General features: G+C 57.3%; 2 protein-coding genes across 2 annotated transcripts in view; one reads left to right on the top strand and one right to left on the bottom strand.

The window, feature by feature from the left end:
- The first annotated feature begins 9,396 nt into the window (after positions 1-9,396).
- Positions 9,397-12,517, top strand: C1QL4 (complement component 1, q subcomponent-like 4). The gene is made up of 2 exons (XM_008582731.1): positions 9,397-10,016; positions 12,270-12,517. Exons 1-2 carry the CDS (start codon positions 9,480-9,482, stop codon positions 12,447-12,449), a joined length of 717 nt encoding a protein of 238 aa, XP_008580953.1. The 5' UTR covers positions 9,397-9,479; the 3' UTR covers positions 12,450-12,517.
- A 1,194-nt stretch (positions 12,518-13,711) lies between these two features.
- The window catches only part of TROAP (trophinin associated protein), an 8,117-nt gene continuing 4,881 nt past the window's right edge, over positions 13,712-16,947 (bottom strand). The window contains exons 8-15 of the mRNA XM_008583139.1: positions 16,323-16,463; positions 16,134-16,217; positions 15,924-15,983; positions 15,536-15,670; positions 14,817-15,375; positions 14,511-14,750; positions 14,055-14,248; positions 13,712-13,890 (exon numbers count right to left, since the gene is read on the bottom strand). Coding sequence (XP_008581361.1) covers positions 13,843-13,890; positions 14,055-14,248; positions 14,511-14,750; positions 14,817-15,375; positions 15,536-15,670; positions 15,924-15,983; positions 16,134-16,217; positions 16,323-16,463 — 1,461 coding nt within the window. The 3' untranslated portion in view covers positions 13,712-13,842. The remainder of the gene's footprint in view (positions 13,891-14,054; positions 14,249-14,510; positions 14,751-14,816; positions 15,376-15,535; positions 15,671-15,923; positions 15,984-16,133; positions 16,218-16,322; positions 16,464-16,947) is intronic.

The raw sequence follows: 16,947 nt of genomic DNA, 5'->3' as shown, positions 1-16,947 counted from the left end.
CCGCCTCTCCCCCGCCACCCGCCCCTTCCCGGCCGACCCGGCCTGTCGGCTCCATGACAGCAGCCGCCGAAGCCCGGGCCCCGCGGGAGCGGCCCGAGAGGAGCCGCCCCATGGCTAGCTCCGACACCGGCCTCCCCGGCGGCTCCAGGGGCAACGGAGGGTGGCGGCTGCTGAAGCGAGACCGGAGCTGGCCCGGGGAGTTGGCAGGGCTGGGCGGGGGCGGGGGGAGTCTCTGGGCGCGTTTCTCTCTGGTTCTCTAAGGTCTGTCGTTCTCCTCATTGCGTCGCCCTCGGGTCCCTCCTGGGCCCCGACCCCGCCTGGCTCCGCGCCCCTAGGAGGCGGTAGGCTCCCCGCGCCCCCTCCCCCAGCCCGGGTGATTTACACGCGGGCTCCTCGCAGCGGCCGCTTCCCAATCAGGAATATCGACCCCGGGCGGGGCCCCCGGGCCGCATCGATCCCTCTAAGGCTCGGGATTTAAAAATGTCAAATTTGCCTTTTCCAGGCGGGCTGAGGGGGCGGGGGCCAGGAGGAGGGAACTTCCTCTCGGCTCCACTGGGATTCGCCAGGACTTGGAGCTTTTCTTGATTTGATGTGGATAGGTTGGATTTCACTCAAGAGACCGGAGAACAGAAGCGCAGTGTCATTCTATTCCGATAGGAGGCGCACCAGGCTAGAGACCCTCAGTTTCCCTAAAAGAGGTCGCCTTGGGTACAGCCTCACTTGTATAGACCCTAAACCTTCGTCCCCCAGTCTCCCAGCAGGGGGCGCCCTGGGCTAGGCTCCTTCTGTGTACCGCAGGTAAGAGTCCCCGCTTCCCCACAGGAAGGCTCCAGCCCTCCGGCCCCCAATTCCCCATCAGGGAAAGCCCGGGGCCATAATCCCTCCCTCTTCCTCCTCCAAGCGCCTCAGGCCGCAGTCCTCCGCTGTCCCGCAGGAGGCACCCTGCTGCAGGTCCGCCTTCGCGCAGCCCTAGGCGCCTAGGCTGCAGTCCCACGCCACATGGCGTGGCCATCCTTGGGTTCGCAATTGCTCTGGATGCAAGCAGGAAGGAAGCCCTGCTCTCTCTCCCCCAATCGCCATGGGCCTCACTGCTGCGCTGGGGTATTCCTAGAGGGAGGAGCCACAGGGGGAACAAAGAGAGACCTGCAAAAATGTAGGGAGACAAATTTGGAAGAGATTCCTAAAGGTGGAAATATGCAGACACAAAGAAAGGTGCAGAGACAAAGACAGAGTCTCCAAGAGATACTCTAGCCCAAAGGAAGAGCAAAGTAAACGGAAGGTGCCCTATAACCTTGCCGAACAAAACAGGGGCCAGAGACCCAGAGTCACTCCGCTCGCTGCTCTGTACTCCCAGGAGATTCGGGACCGCGGGGGAGGCCAGGCTCAACTTCTTGGTGTGTGGGAGAATGGAGGAAAGTGAAGACAAAGCCAGGTGAAGAGAATTATTACGGAGAGGGATTTGAGTATAATTAATATTATCTTTCCAAGATGCCAACTAGTACCTAATTGGACCTGAGATCTAAAGGGTTAAGGTTCCAGAGGCCACTAGTCCAGGTCCCAAAGAGGTGAGCTCTCTTAGAGGTCTGAAAGTCTGCACCTTCCCTTCTTGAGCATCACACAGGTGTCTGCTTAATATCCATCCACCTCCTCCTCTCTGATCACTACAGCCTGGGGAGGCCAGATAGGTTGGAGATCACATCTTATATTGGAGACTCTGTGTGTATGTGTATGTATAGGGGTATGGGCTATAGATAACTCTGGTAGTAATCGCTTACTTTCCCAGGATTCAGTAACTAGGTCTCCAGACTTTGGAAAAAACACCCACTGCTTTCAAGACGTTTGGGTAAGGAATGATGTTTGTGGTGGAAGGAGTAGAAGAAAGCAGTTGTTCTGACCAGCACTCTCACAGTTAACATCTATCAAGCCCCCACCACCCAACAGCACACCTCAGCTGTCACCGTGCACACTGCCATTTCCTCCAGAACCAGAGACAGAGCTGACAGCAAGCTGGAGGGGGCGGGGGGATTGAGGGGGGCGGGGAATCGACACCCAGCGATGGCTCATCCTTAGGCATGCGAAGCTCACGCCTCCATTACCAAAATCAGGCCGACACATTCCTGGCACTGACATGCAGTCACTGATCCCCACGCGTGATCCACAACTATCAATCCCTGTCACCCACTCATCTCTGAGTACACAATCATGCACAATTCCTCCGAGGTCAAGCGCCTAGTCCTAAGGCCTGTCTACATCCTTTCTTGACATCTCAGACCCTAAGGACAGGATTTAGGTCTCCGCCACCGCTTCCCAAATTCTGCAACCAGAGCCAGCTCCAACAATTGGGAGGCCAAGCTCAAGGAAGTCAAGTACCAGGGTCGAGGCGAAGAACCGGGAGCAGACGGAGCGATAGGACTGTTAAACGCTTCCATTTCTACCCCTCCTGCCACTGGCCTCTTTCCCAGCACGTCTACTCGCAGCCTGGCCGGCCCGCCGCCCTCCTGTCAGTCGAGTAATAAATGCGCGCTCTGGACCCCGGGCCCCCCAAGACTCGTTCATCACTGCCAGCACCGCCCACCTCTCTGCCTCCGGCTGGGAGGGCTAAGCCGGCCCGAGCTGCGAGAGCCCTTCTCCCCCCACCTCGACCACTAATTGTCATATTGAGATGTTGATTTGTCAACTGGGGCCCGAGCTGCAAGAGCCCTTCTCCCCCCACCTCGACCACTAATTGTCATATTGAGATGTTGATTTGTCAACTGGGAGCTAGTGCCAAAGAATCCGCAGTAAAACCCGGACTCCTTGAACTTCCTCTCGGCTCCACTGGGATTCGCCAGGACTTGGAGCTTTTCTTGATTTGATGTGGATAGGTTGGATTTCACTCAAGAGACCGGAGAACAGAAGCGCAGTGTCATTCTATTCCGATAGGAGGCGCACCAGGCTAGAGACCCTCAGTTTCCCTAAAAGAGGTCGCCTTGGGTACAGCCTCACTTGTATAGACCCTAAACCTTCGTCCCCCAGTCTCCCAGCAGGGGGCGCCCTGGGCTAGGCTCCTTCTGTGTACCGCAGGTAAGAGTCCCCGCTTCCCCACAGGAAGGCTCCAGCCCTCCGGCCCCCAATTCCCCATCAGGGAAAGCCCGGGGCCATAATCCCTCCCTCTTCCTCCTCCAAGCGCCTCAGGCCGCAGTCCTCCGCTGTCCCGCAGGAGGCACCCTGCTGCAGGTCCGCCTTCGCGCTGCCCTAGGCGCCTAGGCTGCAGTCCCACGCCCGCCCTCTCTCGGGCCCCGGCCCCGGAGCTCCCTGGGCGGCCGGCTGAGTGACGGGCGGCCGGTGATTATGCAGAAGGGGGAGCGGGGTGCGCCGCGGGCGGCAGCGCTGACCCTTCACATTTCCGATCCGCCGGGACCCTCATCCATCCGAAGCTGCTCTTTGTCTGGCCGCCTAATTGCCGGCGGACAGGATGGATGGCGGGACCGACAGCCGCGGAATCCCTAATAAAGGCCGCGGCCGCCGGGGAGGGAGTGCAGGAGGGAGGGGGAGCAGGAGGGAAGGGATAGAAGGAGCTGGGAGGAAGCATCGGGCCGCGGCCGCCGGCTCCGAGGCGCTGAGCGCGGCGCGCACCGAAGCCAGGCCAGCCCCGGGTGCAGGGCCAGGAGTTTGGGGTCGACCCGGGTTCCGGTGGTGATGTGTGTGGGGCTCGTTAAGTCTCCAGCTTATCGGAGAAGGGGAAAGAGCTAGGGGACCCAAGCAGAAAGAGACTCCTAGGCCCCACCTCGCTAAGCCGAGCCCTCGAGACTTCGAGTTTGGCGCTACCTTTTGGGCTCCGTCCGGGCTCCCACCAGCCCGAGCCCCTCGCTCGGCTCCCCACACCTCCCCCTCTCCTCTCACCTGTCGGTCTCCCAGAGCGGGATCCAACATCCCTGCGGAGAAATGAGGGGTCTGACAGCTGTCTGTGCAGCCGATGACTACATTTCATTAACTGGAGGCTGGAGCGGGCGAGCGGTGGGAGTGAGGGGGTGCGAGGGGCGGAGGAGAAGAGGCGAGGGCTTGGAGCCGCACCCGGCCAGGGGTCGAGGCTGCGGACGTCAGGCAGCAGCGCGCTCTGGCCTGACACACGCCTCGGACATAAGCGCTTCCCAGTCCTTGGAGAGCCCGTCTTTCCCCACTGTGGACCCTGACGCGACCCTTTGAATCGAAGGCTGCCCTGAGCTGCGGTGCCAGGGGTGCCTGCCGGTGAGTGGGAGCCCTGGGCCCGGCCGCTCACTCGCCCCCTCTCTCCACGGCAGAGGTACGTCGGTAGTCTCCAAAGCGAGGCAAAGTGTGTGCAGGTTCTTGGGCCGCGACGCGTTTTCCCACCCGTGGTTGGAGGAGAACCGGCTTCAGCGCTCCCTTTTGCCCGTTAAGCAAATTTTGCTCTGGCTCCCTTCGTTTTCCTTCCCCTCCATTTTCTCTGCCCTCTCCTGCATCTGAACAGTTCTCCGCAACTAACTTTGGCCATCTATCAGCCAACAGTTGAGCGCCTGTTGGGTGACAGGCTTGACAGCGTTGGGGTGGGGGTTGGAGGACAAGAGAGCCAAGACCCTAATCTGTTGGCCTCACACAGTAGGTCTCCCCTGAGTTCCGTTCAAGTCTCGCTTCCCACTCTTGTCCTGCTTCTCTCACCCTTCCACTGCCTTGAGTGTCATTTGTCTCTCCTCCAGGCACTGAGAAGGAAGCCAGGAGATCATAATTCTAATTCTAGGACTTCCCCTTACAGGATGATACTGGACAAGCCATTTCCCCTTTCTGGGCTCCAGTTTGTAAAGCACGTCTCAGGGGTCCTCTGAGGATGCAATGGGAACTTGCCTGTTAAAAGCCCTAAAATACAGGCCGGCCCCGTGGCTCACTCGGGAGAGTGCGGTGCTGACAACACCTAGGCCACGGGTTCGGATCCTATATAGGGATGGCCGGTTCGCTCACTGGCTGAGCGTGGTGCTGACAACACCAAGTCAAGGGTTAAGATCCCCTTACCGGTCATCTTTAAAAAAAAAAAAAAGATCCCCTTACCGGTCATCTTTAAAAAAAAAAAAGCCCTAAAATACAAGGAGCTGGCCGGTTAGTTCACTCAGTAGAGCAGTGTTGCTGACAACACCAAGATCAAGGGTTGAGATCCCCTTACAACCTGGGGGGTGGGCGGTGTCCTAAAATACAGTAAGCACTAAATGATGTTATAGCTCTTTCCATGCTATCCCCTGTCCTCTCAGGCGGGCAAAGTTCCCTTCTCTTCATACCAGGCACTCAGGCTGCTCCAGTTCTGAGTGATCTTGGATGTGGGAGCTGAGATCCAAAGTGTGGGAGGGGTGGGGGGGAACTACACCATGACTGGCCCTGAAGCGGGGGAAGGAGAGACTGCAAGGAAGGAGAAATAAGGTGTGTCCTTAGATCTTAATGGAACATCAGCCAGCTGGTTCCTCTTCTCTTACAGATGGAGAAATTAAGGCTTCTGCAAGTGATGGAAGCAGATCACACTGCCAGTCTTCCCCCTGCAAACCCCCTATTGCTTACCTCCTCACCCCCTTTCTTCCCTTGGGGGGGGGGTCTGAGTCAGTCACAAGACGTGTGAGAGAAGGAACAAAAAGAAAGAACCTTCAAGGAGTCGAGACCTTTCCTCTACACTTCATAAAATTTTAACATGAAAACTTCCGCAGAGTAGAAGGCACATATCACATGCAAATCATATGCTAATCACACACTAATCAAAAGTCTGGTCCAGAACTCTGACACACACCTGGCTATAGCCCTGGGGGAAATTCTGGGGAGACTCCTGTGTTCCAGGACAGGTGGGGATGCATTTCATTTAGAGTCAGGTTATGGAGTTGACTCATTTTAGGACTGAAGAAGAATCAAGTGTATAGTTTGGGATTAGGTTCAGGGTTAGTGCAGAGCCAAGGGTAGAGGTTAATTAATGCAGGATTCAGACTGGGCTGTGCTTTTAAGTGAGGGAGCCTAGGAAACTGTTAAATACTTCCTCTCCTCTCCTCTCCTCTCCCCCACCGACCCTGTCTCCCACCTCCACTGCCCCTTCTTTGCCCTGCAGCACATCCTTCTCTGTCTACTTCCCATTCCCAACCACATCACCTTCCTAGGGCCTCCTAGTTTGGCTGTCTGAGGAGCTCTGGGTAAATTGTCCCAGACCCCAGCCTGGGCTCCAGCATTCCCTCGAGCCCAGACACTTGGCTTCTGGTCCCAGGAGCACCAGCTGGCCTTGGCCCTACCCAGGTCCCTTCTTGGCTGAATGTGACAGCTGCAGGGGAAGCAGTAAGGACCTGGTGAGCTGGCAGCTTCATTCCGGAGTGTGGAGAAAGAGCAACAGAACATGAATAAATTCATGGAGCTGGCCCCTTGGCTCCCTGTGAGCCAAGCCTGCTCCCCCCACCACACACACCCGCTGCTGCCTGCAACCCTGCTGGTCACCGCAGATCACAGCCTGGACTGGGGATGGGAGGAGAGGGGAAGCTCTAGAGAGAAGAAGACTAGGACCTCAAAGGGGCTGAGGTGAGGGGCTCAAAAAGGGGGCCTTGGTGAGTAGGATGAGTGGGGTGGGGAGGGGGGCTGTGTAGAGAGGGCCTCTGGTGAGTGGAGAGCGGGCAGGGGAAAGGATGAAGGAGAGAAATGGCAGGACCTGGGGTGAATGGGGCCTGATGATTGGGCAGGGGAGGCTAGTGTAAGCCTAGGCCTGCTTTCTCCTCTATGATCCATCCATCATCCAGCCTGGGGGAGCAGATCTGGAATTAGACATGCACGGGGCTGACACGGCCCTCAGCCCCCCGAGGAAGACAAATGGCGACAAAGACCTTGAATAAAATTTGTATTTATGGTTGGAGGAGGAGGCCCCTCCCCCACTGACTGCCAATCCTTTCTCTCCCAATCCTTTCAGGCATGTAGGGGCCTCCCCCCACCATAACACAAGCCCAGCCTCAGCAATCTTTTTCCCCCTGCCTCATTATGGGGGAGGAGGGGAGTGCACAGAGGAGTACAGGAAAGGAGAGATGAGGAAATCACCTTCCACTCAATAATCATGCCCTGGTGTGCCCTGTGCCCTCTATTTCACACAATGTATTCCTTTGTGGCTGTCCACCTCCAGCGTCTCCAGACATCCCACTTTCATCAGTTCTATAGCCCTTTCTAGCCTCTGGACCTGGGATCCCTGTGAGTGAGAAATTTCCCTCAGAGGGGCCAGGCCCTAAGGAAGGATGCAGCCAATAGCTTTTTCTCTGGACTCTGATCTATCAAACCCTATGTTTCCTCTTGGTCACCCTGAAAGACACAGTCACCTCTTGCAGGAGGGTGCCTAGCACCCAATCAGCATTTTAGTTATGTTAATTTGCTTAACCAACTTCAACTCCCCCGGCCCCCAGACACCCATTATTTGGAGTCTAACTTCTCTGGGTTTCATCTAACAGATCCTTGAGGAAGGAGAAAGGGGCAGAGACTCCCAGGGCTGGACAAGTCTGGGACTAGGACATGGGTTGGGTTGGGTTGGGCTTGGGCAAGGCAAGTGGGACAGAACTAGAGCTGCCTTCTCTTTCTTTCTCCCCAATAGATTCCCTACTTTTTAGTTCTGAGGCAGGAGAAATGGCATTTGTGGGGTCCCAAATTTAGAGACTAAGAGGAAAGCAAATTAATATACAAATACCTGCCTTCCAATAGCCCTCATGCAAGGACAACATCACATCTACACGGACAACACACAATCCACAATCCCACTCACCCAGGACACACAAGGCCAGGATCCCATGGCCACCTCCACACTTTGGAGCACACTGTCACAATGCACAGGCCTAGAGCCTACACTCTGCTGGCAGAACCGCCCCGCCCCCGCGTCTTCCCCACAGTTGATATGTCACATTGGAGTCCGAACACGGACCTGGGTGTCTCTCTGCAGCGCGCCATTTACATTTCTCTCTCGATCTGTCAACCTGTCTCGGCTCCCGTCTCTCTCTCTCCGTCTCTGTCTCTCCCTCTCTCCCTCTGGGGCTGTCAGTTAGTCTCTTTTCGAAGCTTTGTCTCTGTCTCTCCGTCTCTATCTGGCTTTCTGTCTCTTTGATTTCTCTGTCGCTCCTTCTCTGCTTTCCTGTCGGTTTCCTGCTTGCTCCCCCAGGCTGGTCTGTTCTCTCTCTCTCTCCTCTCTCTCTCTCTCTCTCTCTCCACACACACACACACACACACACACACACACACACATCCACACACACACATTCACACACCCTCTCGGATGCTCTGAGGCCCCGACACTGGGGGTCGGGCGTGGGGATAGCTGGAGATTTGCCTTTTCCACTTCAGGCCAACAAGTACATGTTGAAGCCTTTACCATATGTTAATCGGTCACGGGCACTGGGGAACATAGTGTGGCGAATTTCTCCCCCCCCCTCATTGTTTTGGTTTTTGTTTGTGAGATACCCAACCCCGCACCCCACCCCACCTCCGCCAATTTTAGCTCGAGAATCCACCTCTGTCTTCTCTGTGTTTGTAATCTCAACCCGTCTTTATCTCAACGCTGTTTCTGGCTTTCTCTGGGCTCTGAGAATGTCAAACTCCGGGTAAGAGGGTAGGGATAAGGCAGGGGTCGCGAATCCCTGCAGAACCCGCTCCGAGCCTGGAAGGAACCTAGAAACCGGCGGACGCGGGAGGGGGCCGCTGCCTGCCCCGCCTCCGCACTTCCCCCTCTGGGCGCCAGGGGTCGCTTCGCCTCCGGCCGCTTATAGTGGCTCCCGCCGCGCGGCGACTCACACCACCCGCGCTGCCACCCGGGGAGGGAGGGGGAAGGTTAGAGACGCAGAGAGGGAGAGCGCTCGCAGGAGAGAGACGCGGAGCTGGGGCTCTAGCAGGGGCTGCGGCCGCGGCTGGGGTGGGAAGGCGAATCAGTGCTCGCCAAGAGCCAGAGCGCAAAACCTATGAGGAGGTCGCATCCTGGGCGCCGCCAGCAGCTCAGAGCCTGGGACGTCCGGAGCGCGGGGAGTAGTCCCTGCTCCAGCCGGGAGCGATCCGTCTCGGTAGCCTGGGACCCGGGTACCACCACCCGTGAGAAAGCAGCAGTCTGGAGAGCAGGCATCTTAGATCTGTCGGAAACCAGCCGTCCGAGAAGCCGCGGATCTCAGGCGCCCGGGATCGTTAGGACTGAACAGGAGGGTAATAGACAACTAAGGGCTCTGAACCGTCGGGAGTTGCCCCTGGCGCAACCCACTGGGGGACCTCCGCCTTGACGGACGGTTTGGGGAACGGCACCGCTGCGGCGGGAGCCCGCTGGGGCGGGGGGCGAGAGGGCTCGGCGCAACCGTCGGGGGGATCCAGACCCAGGCCCGAGTCCCGCCTCTGCCTCTTGGGCCCGCGGAGAGCCCCGGGCCTCCGCAGCCATTGCGCCCAAGAGTGAGGAGGATTTGCTGGCCCCGGCCGCGTCGCGGCTGAGCCGCCGCAAGCGGGTGGCGGGCGCGGCCGTCGGAGTGGCCATGGTGCTACTGCTGCTGGTGGCCATCCCGCTGCTGGTGCACAGCTCCCGCGGGCCGGCGCACTATGAGATGCTGGGTCGCTGCCGCATGGTGTGCGACCCTCACGGGCCCCGAGGCCCGGGCCCCGACGGCGCGCCCGCTTCCGTGTCCCCCTTTCCGCCGGGCGCCAAGGGAGATGTGGGCCGGCGCGGAAAGGCAGGTCTGCGGGGGCCCCCAGGACCTCCAGGTCCCAGAGGGCCCCCTGGAGAGCCAGGCAGGCCAGGTCCCCCGGGCCCTCCCGGCCCAGGCCCTGGCGGGGTGGCGCCCCCTGCGGGCTACGTGCCTCGAATTGCCTTCTACGCGGGCCTGCGGAGGCCTCACGAGGGTTATGAGGTGCTACGCTTCGACGACGTGGTCACCAACGTGGGCAACGCTTATGAGGCAGCCAGCGGCAAGTTCACCTGCCCCATGCCGGGCGTTTATTTCTTCGCTTATCATGTGCTCATGCGCGGCGGCGATGGCACCAGCATGTGGGCTGACCTGATGAAGAACGGACAGGTGAGATGCCCCTCCCCCGCCTGGCCCGAGATCGGACCAGTAGCTTTCTAAACCTCCCCACACGTTCGACAACCCGAGCAGCAGTACTGAATCCAGGAACGTCACGCTGCCAATAATTTATTAATCGCTTCATTTAGCTAAAGAGAAATTGGGGGCCAGAGAAAGAAAACCACCTGCTCAGGGTCTCACTGAATATTAGGAATGGTGTCAGAACTGAAACGCAGTACTCAAAGCTTAATGTCTCTGTAGCCACGACCTCACACTCCAGCTATAGGCAACCACACCAAACGTCTTTGGTGTCTCGTCCTGTCTTGGGCTACCCTCTCTTTGGGGGCAGCCCTCCTGGCCTTTGGGATTCCTAGCCTCGCGTTGGGCGAGCTACCTGGAGTCTGGGTTCCTTCGAATTATAATGGAATATGCATCTGAGGCAGTGGGCAGCCAACAACCATCCCCATGTGGAAGCATTCAGCTTGAATTTTCAAGGAAAAGGTACAAAAGAATGAAAACGCTGGCTCATTTGCCAGGCAGCTATCCTATTGCTCACCCCAGGGCCTGGGACCAAGCCTAGAACAAACCCGTTCTCAGGTAATACTGAGTCTGTAGGCAGAGGTGGGAAATGGCCTGGTGGCTCAGGAGCCAGCCAGGCGGCCTGAAGGAACTGATTTGGAGGAGGAAAGCGGCAAGCAAGGGACAGGGGTGGAATTAAAGCCTTGGACCCTGGCCTGCTCCGGTAGGCCCACATCCTCCCTAGCAAGCTCTCAGCATTCAGGTTCTGCCGCTCCAGCTCCTTTGGGCAGAGTCAGAGTCACTGCCGCCTTGGTTTGGGGGAATAGCCCCAAGGACTCAGCTCGAGGACCTGGATGCGCATAGGGAGCAGAGGCCACAGGCGTGGGGTGGGGAGAAGTGCCTGGACCACGCAGGCCTCAAAGGGAGGTTGGAGTTGAGCTGTGACCTCCGAATGCCCCGCTCCATGGGTGGGGAGGAGTGATCCGGGAGCATCAGGCATGCTCCTCCTGGGTCTGTCCACTCCTGAGCCCTGTGACCGTCGCAGCACCTGCCTGGCCCCAGGCCTGCTTTGGGGTCTTCTCCCAGCAGGACCGCCCCAGGAACCCAGGGAAAGGAAGTGAGAGTGTCTGTAAGGAGGTGAGATAGTGTTTGTGCGTAAGGGAGTGTAAGGGTGTGCATGCATGGTGCGAGTGCGTCTGTGGGTGCGGAGTACGAAAGCGTGAGACCAGAGCGGTGTCTATCTGCATGTGGCACCGAGTAGGTGTGCTTGGTCTATTCGGGTATCTGGGAAGAGGCAGAGGGGGCGAATGTGTGTCTAGTGTGTGTCGGTTTCGGAAAGGGCGGGGCTGCGCGGCTTTCACTCTGTATTCCGCGGCGCGGGCGCTGCGGCCCTGGGGACGGTAAATAGTGATTAAAATAATGATGAATAATTAATGAGTTAATAACCAGCCCCTGTGGGACGAGAAAAGGGGGGCTGGGGAGGGGGCTGGAGGTTTGAGACAACCTCCGTGAGGCCAGAGGGGAGGAGAGAATCCCTGTTCCAGCACAGGAGACCCCACGTCGGGGCACTAGCGGGAGCTCCGCCGGGAAATGGGGGCCCCAGAGGCGAGAGCGCACCCTGTGGTACGCGCACAGACACACCTATGCCCCAACATCCAGGGAAGCGAACGCAAGTTTAGGACTAAAAGGAGGTCCGAGCGGGTACGTCATCTTAGAAATTATCCTACAGGCTAATTTTATTTTATATTTACTCATTTTATTTATTTACTTATTTATTTTTAAAGGTGACTGGTAAAGGGATCTTAACCCTTGACTTGATGTTGTCAGCACCACGCTCTCCCAAGTGAGCCACGGGCCGGCCCTTAATTTTATTTTTTAAATGAGAATAATTTGAGAATGCAAACCACTGGTCTGAACACACTTGACACGTAGCAATTCATTTAATCCTCACAACCTTATGAGGTGGGCTCTATTATTATCCCCCACTTTATATCTTAAATCAAGGCCCAGAAAAGGCGTGAAATTTGTCCCGAGTCACACAGCTAGTGAGTGACAGAGCCTGAGAAACTCAGCGATCTCCTAGTCCCTCTCTCCTTGTCCCTCCCCAATCCCCTACCGCAGGCTGTCCTCGCAGCGCCTTCGCACGGCCAGCCGCGGCCGCAGCCGCACCGACCCTCCCCAAACCCTCTTGTCATCCCAGCTCTGCACAGGGCGTGAGTGGCTTGTTTTGGTCTCCTTCCTCGCCAGGTCCGGGCCAGCGCCATTGCTCAGGACGCGGACCAGAACTACGACTACGCCAGCAACAGCGTCATTCTGCACCTGGATGTGGGCGACGAGGTCTTCATCAAGCTGGACGGCGGGAAGGTGCACGGCGGCAACACCAACAAGTATAGCACCTTCTCCGGCTTCATCATCTACCCGGACTGAGCAGGGCCCCCGCCCCGCGCCGGGCCCCCGCGCCCCGCTCGCCCCTTCGCTCCCATCCTCACACACCTCCAGCCGGCCCCACCCAAGGCGCCACCCCATCCTTTGAGAACACGGAGGGGAGGGTGGGGCGCGGACCTTAATGGGCGGACTGTTGGTGCTCAAGGGTGGTGGCTGGGGAGAGGAGGCCCGACTGGAGGAGGAGTGGAGAGGCTTCCGCAGGGACCACCCGCACCCACATGCGTGCCTGTGAAAGCCAGGACAGGAGAGGGGCGGAGGTTGTCGCCCTCTCATCTGCCTAGAGCTGGGGAGCAGTTTTACTAGCGGGGGCTGAGAGGTCCAGAAAGCGGAAGGGAAGCCCTGGCCGCTTGGGAGGGAAGGAACAGGAACAAGGAACCCATCTAGGCGAGAGGAGCCGTTAGGACTGATAGGCGCTGGTCCTGTGTCACGACAATTTTCTCTGGCCATCTCTTCCTCCCCTCATCTCCATTTTCAGACTCCAGACTTTTGGCAGCCTTGCTGTGAACTGGAGGAACCTCGCATTTAAACTCATTCTGTACAGTCCCCATTCCACCCCTATTTGGGCTAGGCCCTGGGGCTACAGCTGCTGTTGCCTCTTCTAATAAAGTAAGGTTGGGGATTGTGTGTGGCTGCTTAATTTGGTGCTCAGAATGGTGGGGAGTGCCTGACCCTTTCCCTCATCCCCCTAAACACTCCTATCCTGTCAATCTCTGCCAGAGGCAAAGCTTTAGTGAATTCCTGGCAAGGCCTGCCTCTGGGGGAGAAGAGGAAGTGCGCAGCCCAGGGCTTGTACTATGCTTTGGGAAGCAAGGAGTATCAGCTTCAGCAGTGCTTTGGGGCCTCACATGGTAGGCTGAAGGAGACACCAACCAGAATGACACTAACAAGGGAAGATTCCAGAGGTTTGGGTCTGGTGCTTAAGCTCTTCTGCCTAATGCAGGGAGAGTTCCAGAAGAGGAACTGTAGGGGATGAGGAAGTAGCTGATAGCTTCTGGAAGTGGGACTGATCCCAAGCAGCAGGATAAGAGCAGGTCCCAACACATTCACAGAGCTTGCTGCGGAGGTGGGCTGGGCAGAGGTGGAATGACTTCCTCTCCTCAGGACAGCTTTGAGATGAGGGAGCCTGGGGGATCTGAGAGCCCAGGGTTGGCCTCTATGCTGGAGGACACTGCCACCATGTGGGCAACTGGAGTACAACAGCAGTAGTTGACCTACTTGGACAATTAAAACTCATTAGATGGACATTTGGACACTTTAAAAACTTTATTAAAGGACAGAAGGGTGTCAGCTCCCAGTTCCATGGGGCAGACCAGCAATAAATAAGTGCTAAAAGGAAGGAGCAAGGCAGGGCCAGAGTGGGTAGAGGAGGGTGCCCTCATGATGGAGAGCCCTGAGGGGCAGCAGAACCAACTGGAATGAAACACTGGAAAGAGGGAAGACCATGTCACAGCCCAGCCATCCTTGAACTGTGGCCAGCTCTTCCCACTGCCCTGTCTGTAAAGGAGCTGTGGTTGGCCCCCTGCCTCCACCCTCCACTTTCCACAAGGCTTGCTGTGCAGACAGCCTGGCTGTAAATTGAAGGCTCACCAGGGCATCCTGCCATTCCAGTAGTGTGGCCACAGGGTTGGTGCAGACCCGGGTGGGGCCTGAGGGAGGGGTTCGGCTGGTGTAGAAGGCACACTCATCATCCAGGCGAGCCTCATGGAAGCAGTGGATGGCAGTTAGACATGCTTTGAGGCGCTGCCTCAGGGCCAGGGTTCGAGGGGCCAGACTGCTAGGGCCTGGGGGCCACAGACAGTTTAGAGGGGACGCTGGAGTCCTATACTCCCACTGTACTGTCCTTTCCCCATCCCCACCAAGGGCCAAGCCAATTAGGGGCACAGGGCTAGAGGTGCATCTCCTCCCTTCTTCCTGAGGGACAGCCATGCTGGGGCAGAGTAGAAGGGAAGAAAGCATAGGATTGCCTGGTGCAGGGCAGGGGCTCAGATCCAGTGAGAGATGAGAACTTCCTTTGTTCATAGCCCTTCCCAACCAACTCCTTACCTGCCTGGCCTGTTGGAGGCCTTGGAGACTGGAGTGAGCGGATAGGGGGGCTGGCACATAGTGGGCTTTGGGAAGAGAAGATCAGGCTGGTGGTCGCTGGAGCCCACTGACTGCAGCAGGGCTGTGGGCTGGACTCTGAACTTCTAGCTTCCATGGAACAGGCCTCTGATGCCTCTGGCTCTACCCTAGGGTAGGGCTCTGGGGGTCTAGCCTGTCCCTGGAGGCTGGACTGAAGGGGCCTAGTTTCTGCTAGAGAGCAGGGCTTTAGTACCTCAGATTGTTCTTGGCGGGAGAGCTCTGGGATCTCAGGCTCTGCTGGAGGGCAGGGCTCTGGTACCTCAGGCTGTTCCTGGGGGGAGGGCTCTGGTATTTCAGGCTCACTCCTAGAGCAGGATTCTGGGAGCCCAGGCTCTGCTGGAGGGCAGGGCTCTGGTACCTCAGGCTGTTCCTGGCGGGAGAGCTCTGGGATCTCAGGCTCACTCCTAGAGCAGGACTCTGGGGGCTCAGGCTCTGCTGGAGGGCAGGGCTCTGGTACCTCAGGCTGTTCCTCGGGGGAGGGCTCTGGTATTTCAGGCTCACTCCTAGAGCAGGACTCTGGGGTCTCAGGCTCTGCCAGAGAACAGGGCTGTGGTTCCCCATACTCCTCTGGAAGGCAGGGCTTTGGCAGCCCAGAGTGCAGTAACAGTCTGGGAGAGTGGGAAGTCCCAGACTTATGCTCTGGGGCATTTAGAGTTCTAGAAATCTCAGTCAGCAGGGGCTGAAGTTCAACCATATCCAGAGAGGATCCTCCATTAAGGGGGACACACTGGCCCCCTGCCAGCCCCTCTACCTCCTGTTTCAACAGCTGCTGCAGGATACTGATGCGCTGTAGTGGGAGAGAGTATCCCAGTGTGACATCAAGATGTGGGTTCAAGTAGTCTACTCACACCATCCTATTCCCACACCCCCATCTTCTCCTGATTCCCTCTTCCCTAGCCCTGCCACTGCCCATCAGGGATCGAAGCTGTTGCTCCCCACAGACTCACCTGCATCCTCAGCCCCTGGAGTTTGGGGGTTCTATCAGGATGGGGTCCAGAAGGAGTTGTTACAGGGGGTTTCTCAGGCCCCTCCTTCAACCTTATACAATTCTCCTGGTCAAACAACCGGACTGCAATCTGCTCCTGTCACATAGGAGGAAAGGGGGCACATGAGGAAGCCAGGCTGGGGCAGGAAAAGAGAACAGTCTGAGTCTCATCCTCATGAGGAAGGGATCAAAGTCCCTAATTTAGAGGCCCTAGGAAGGGCATCAGAGAAGCAAGAAGAGTTGGAGAATCAGGTAGCTTTTCCAGAGGGCACACCTGCCTCAAACTCCTGGGCCTCGGGCCAAGAGGACACAGTGAGGAATCTCAGCACAGGAAGGTTTCTTATACTTACCCAGGGCAGGGCAGGCTCTTCAGGGCAGGACTGAGGGGAGAGGCCACTCAACCATTGGGCCTAGGACAGAAGTGAGATGTCAGCAAGGCCCTGCACCCACAGATGGGACCCAATCTTCCCTTGCTTCTCTTAGCTCTCTCCCCCTACCCATCTGTCTCCTTCCTCCCCCAGGTGTGGCCTATGCCAGCTACTCCCCCTGCCCTCTCTTACCTGCTGAACTCTGGGGGCCGATGGGATGGGTGTGAACCGGGTTTTGGGTCGATTGGCAAGACGCCGCAACACTGAATATGGGGTCTGGGGAGAGATGTGGGTGGCTGAGCAGGGACGAAACCTAGACCTAACAGGGATCTCCAGCCAGACTGTTCTGCCCTTGCCTAGCTCCCAGTTGTTGATACAAACCAGAGCTGAGGAGCCTGGGGAGGGTACACGCCGAGCCTGTCCAAAGGGTGATGGACGGGTGACAGAAGGTGGCACCATATGGCCAGGCATGGGCTGGGCCAGAGGGGCAGGGGAGGGCATCAGGTGGGAGCCATGGCTGTCCTGCATGGAGAGGAAATCAGTGGGAAGACTGATCCCTTCCCCTTTGCCTTCCTAAGTCTTGTTCTCACTACAGCAGACAGTGTGATTCTTTTAAGACCAAATTCAAATCATGTCACTCTCTTGTTCTTCCCCTCTTTTGATGGCTTTCCACTCATTCAAGTAAAAGGCAAGGACTTACAGTGGTTTACAAGTCCTTACCCAATCTGATCCTGTTATTGCTGTAACCTCATATCCTACTGTTCTCTTTACTCTGCTTCAGCTTTGCTGGCCTCTCCTTTTGCTGATCCTCAGACACACCAGGCATATTCCATCCGCAGTGTCTGCACCTGCAATTCCTTTGGCCTGGAACATTCTCCCCCCGTATATCTGCATGGCTCACTCCCTCAACTCTTGGTCTTTATTTTTTATTTATTTATTTTTTCTTTCCTTTTTTTGTCTTTTTTTCGTGTCCGGCAACGGATCGCAACCCTCAGTGTCGCGCCCG

The sequence above is a fragment of the Galeopterus variegatus genome, unplaced genomic scaffold (genome assembly GCF_000696425.1).
Source record: "Galeopterus variegatus unplaced genomic scaffold, G_variegatus-3.0.2 Scaffold95, whole genome shotgun sequence".
Lineage (NCBI taxonomy): Eukaryota > Metazoa > Chordata > Mammalia > Dermoptera > Cynocephalidae > Galeopterus > Galeopterus variegatus.
The sequence above is the reverse complement of the archived record's forward strand: the minus strand, read 5'-3'. Positions and strand labels throughout refer to the sequence as shown.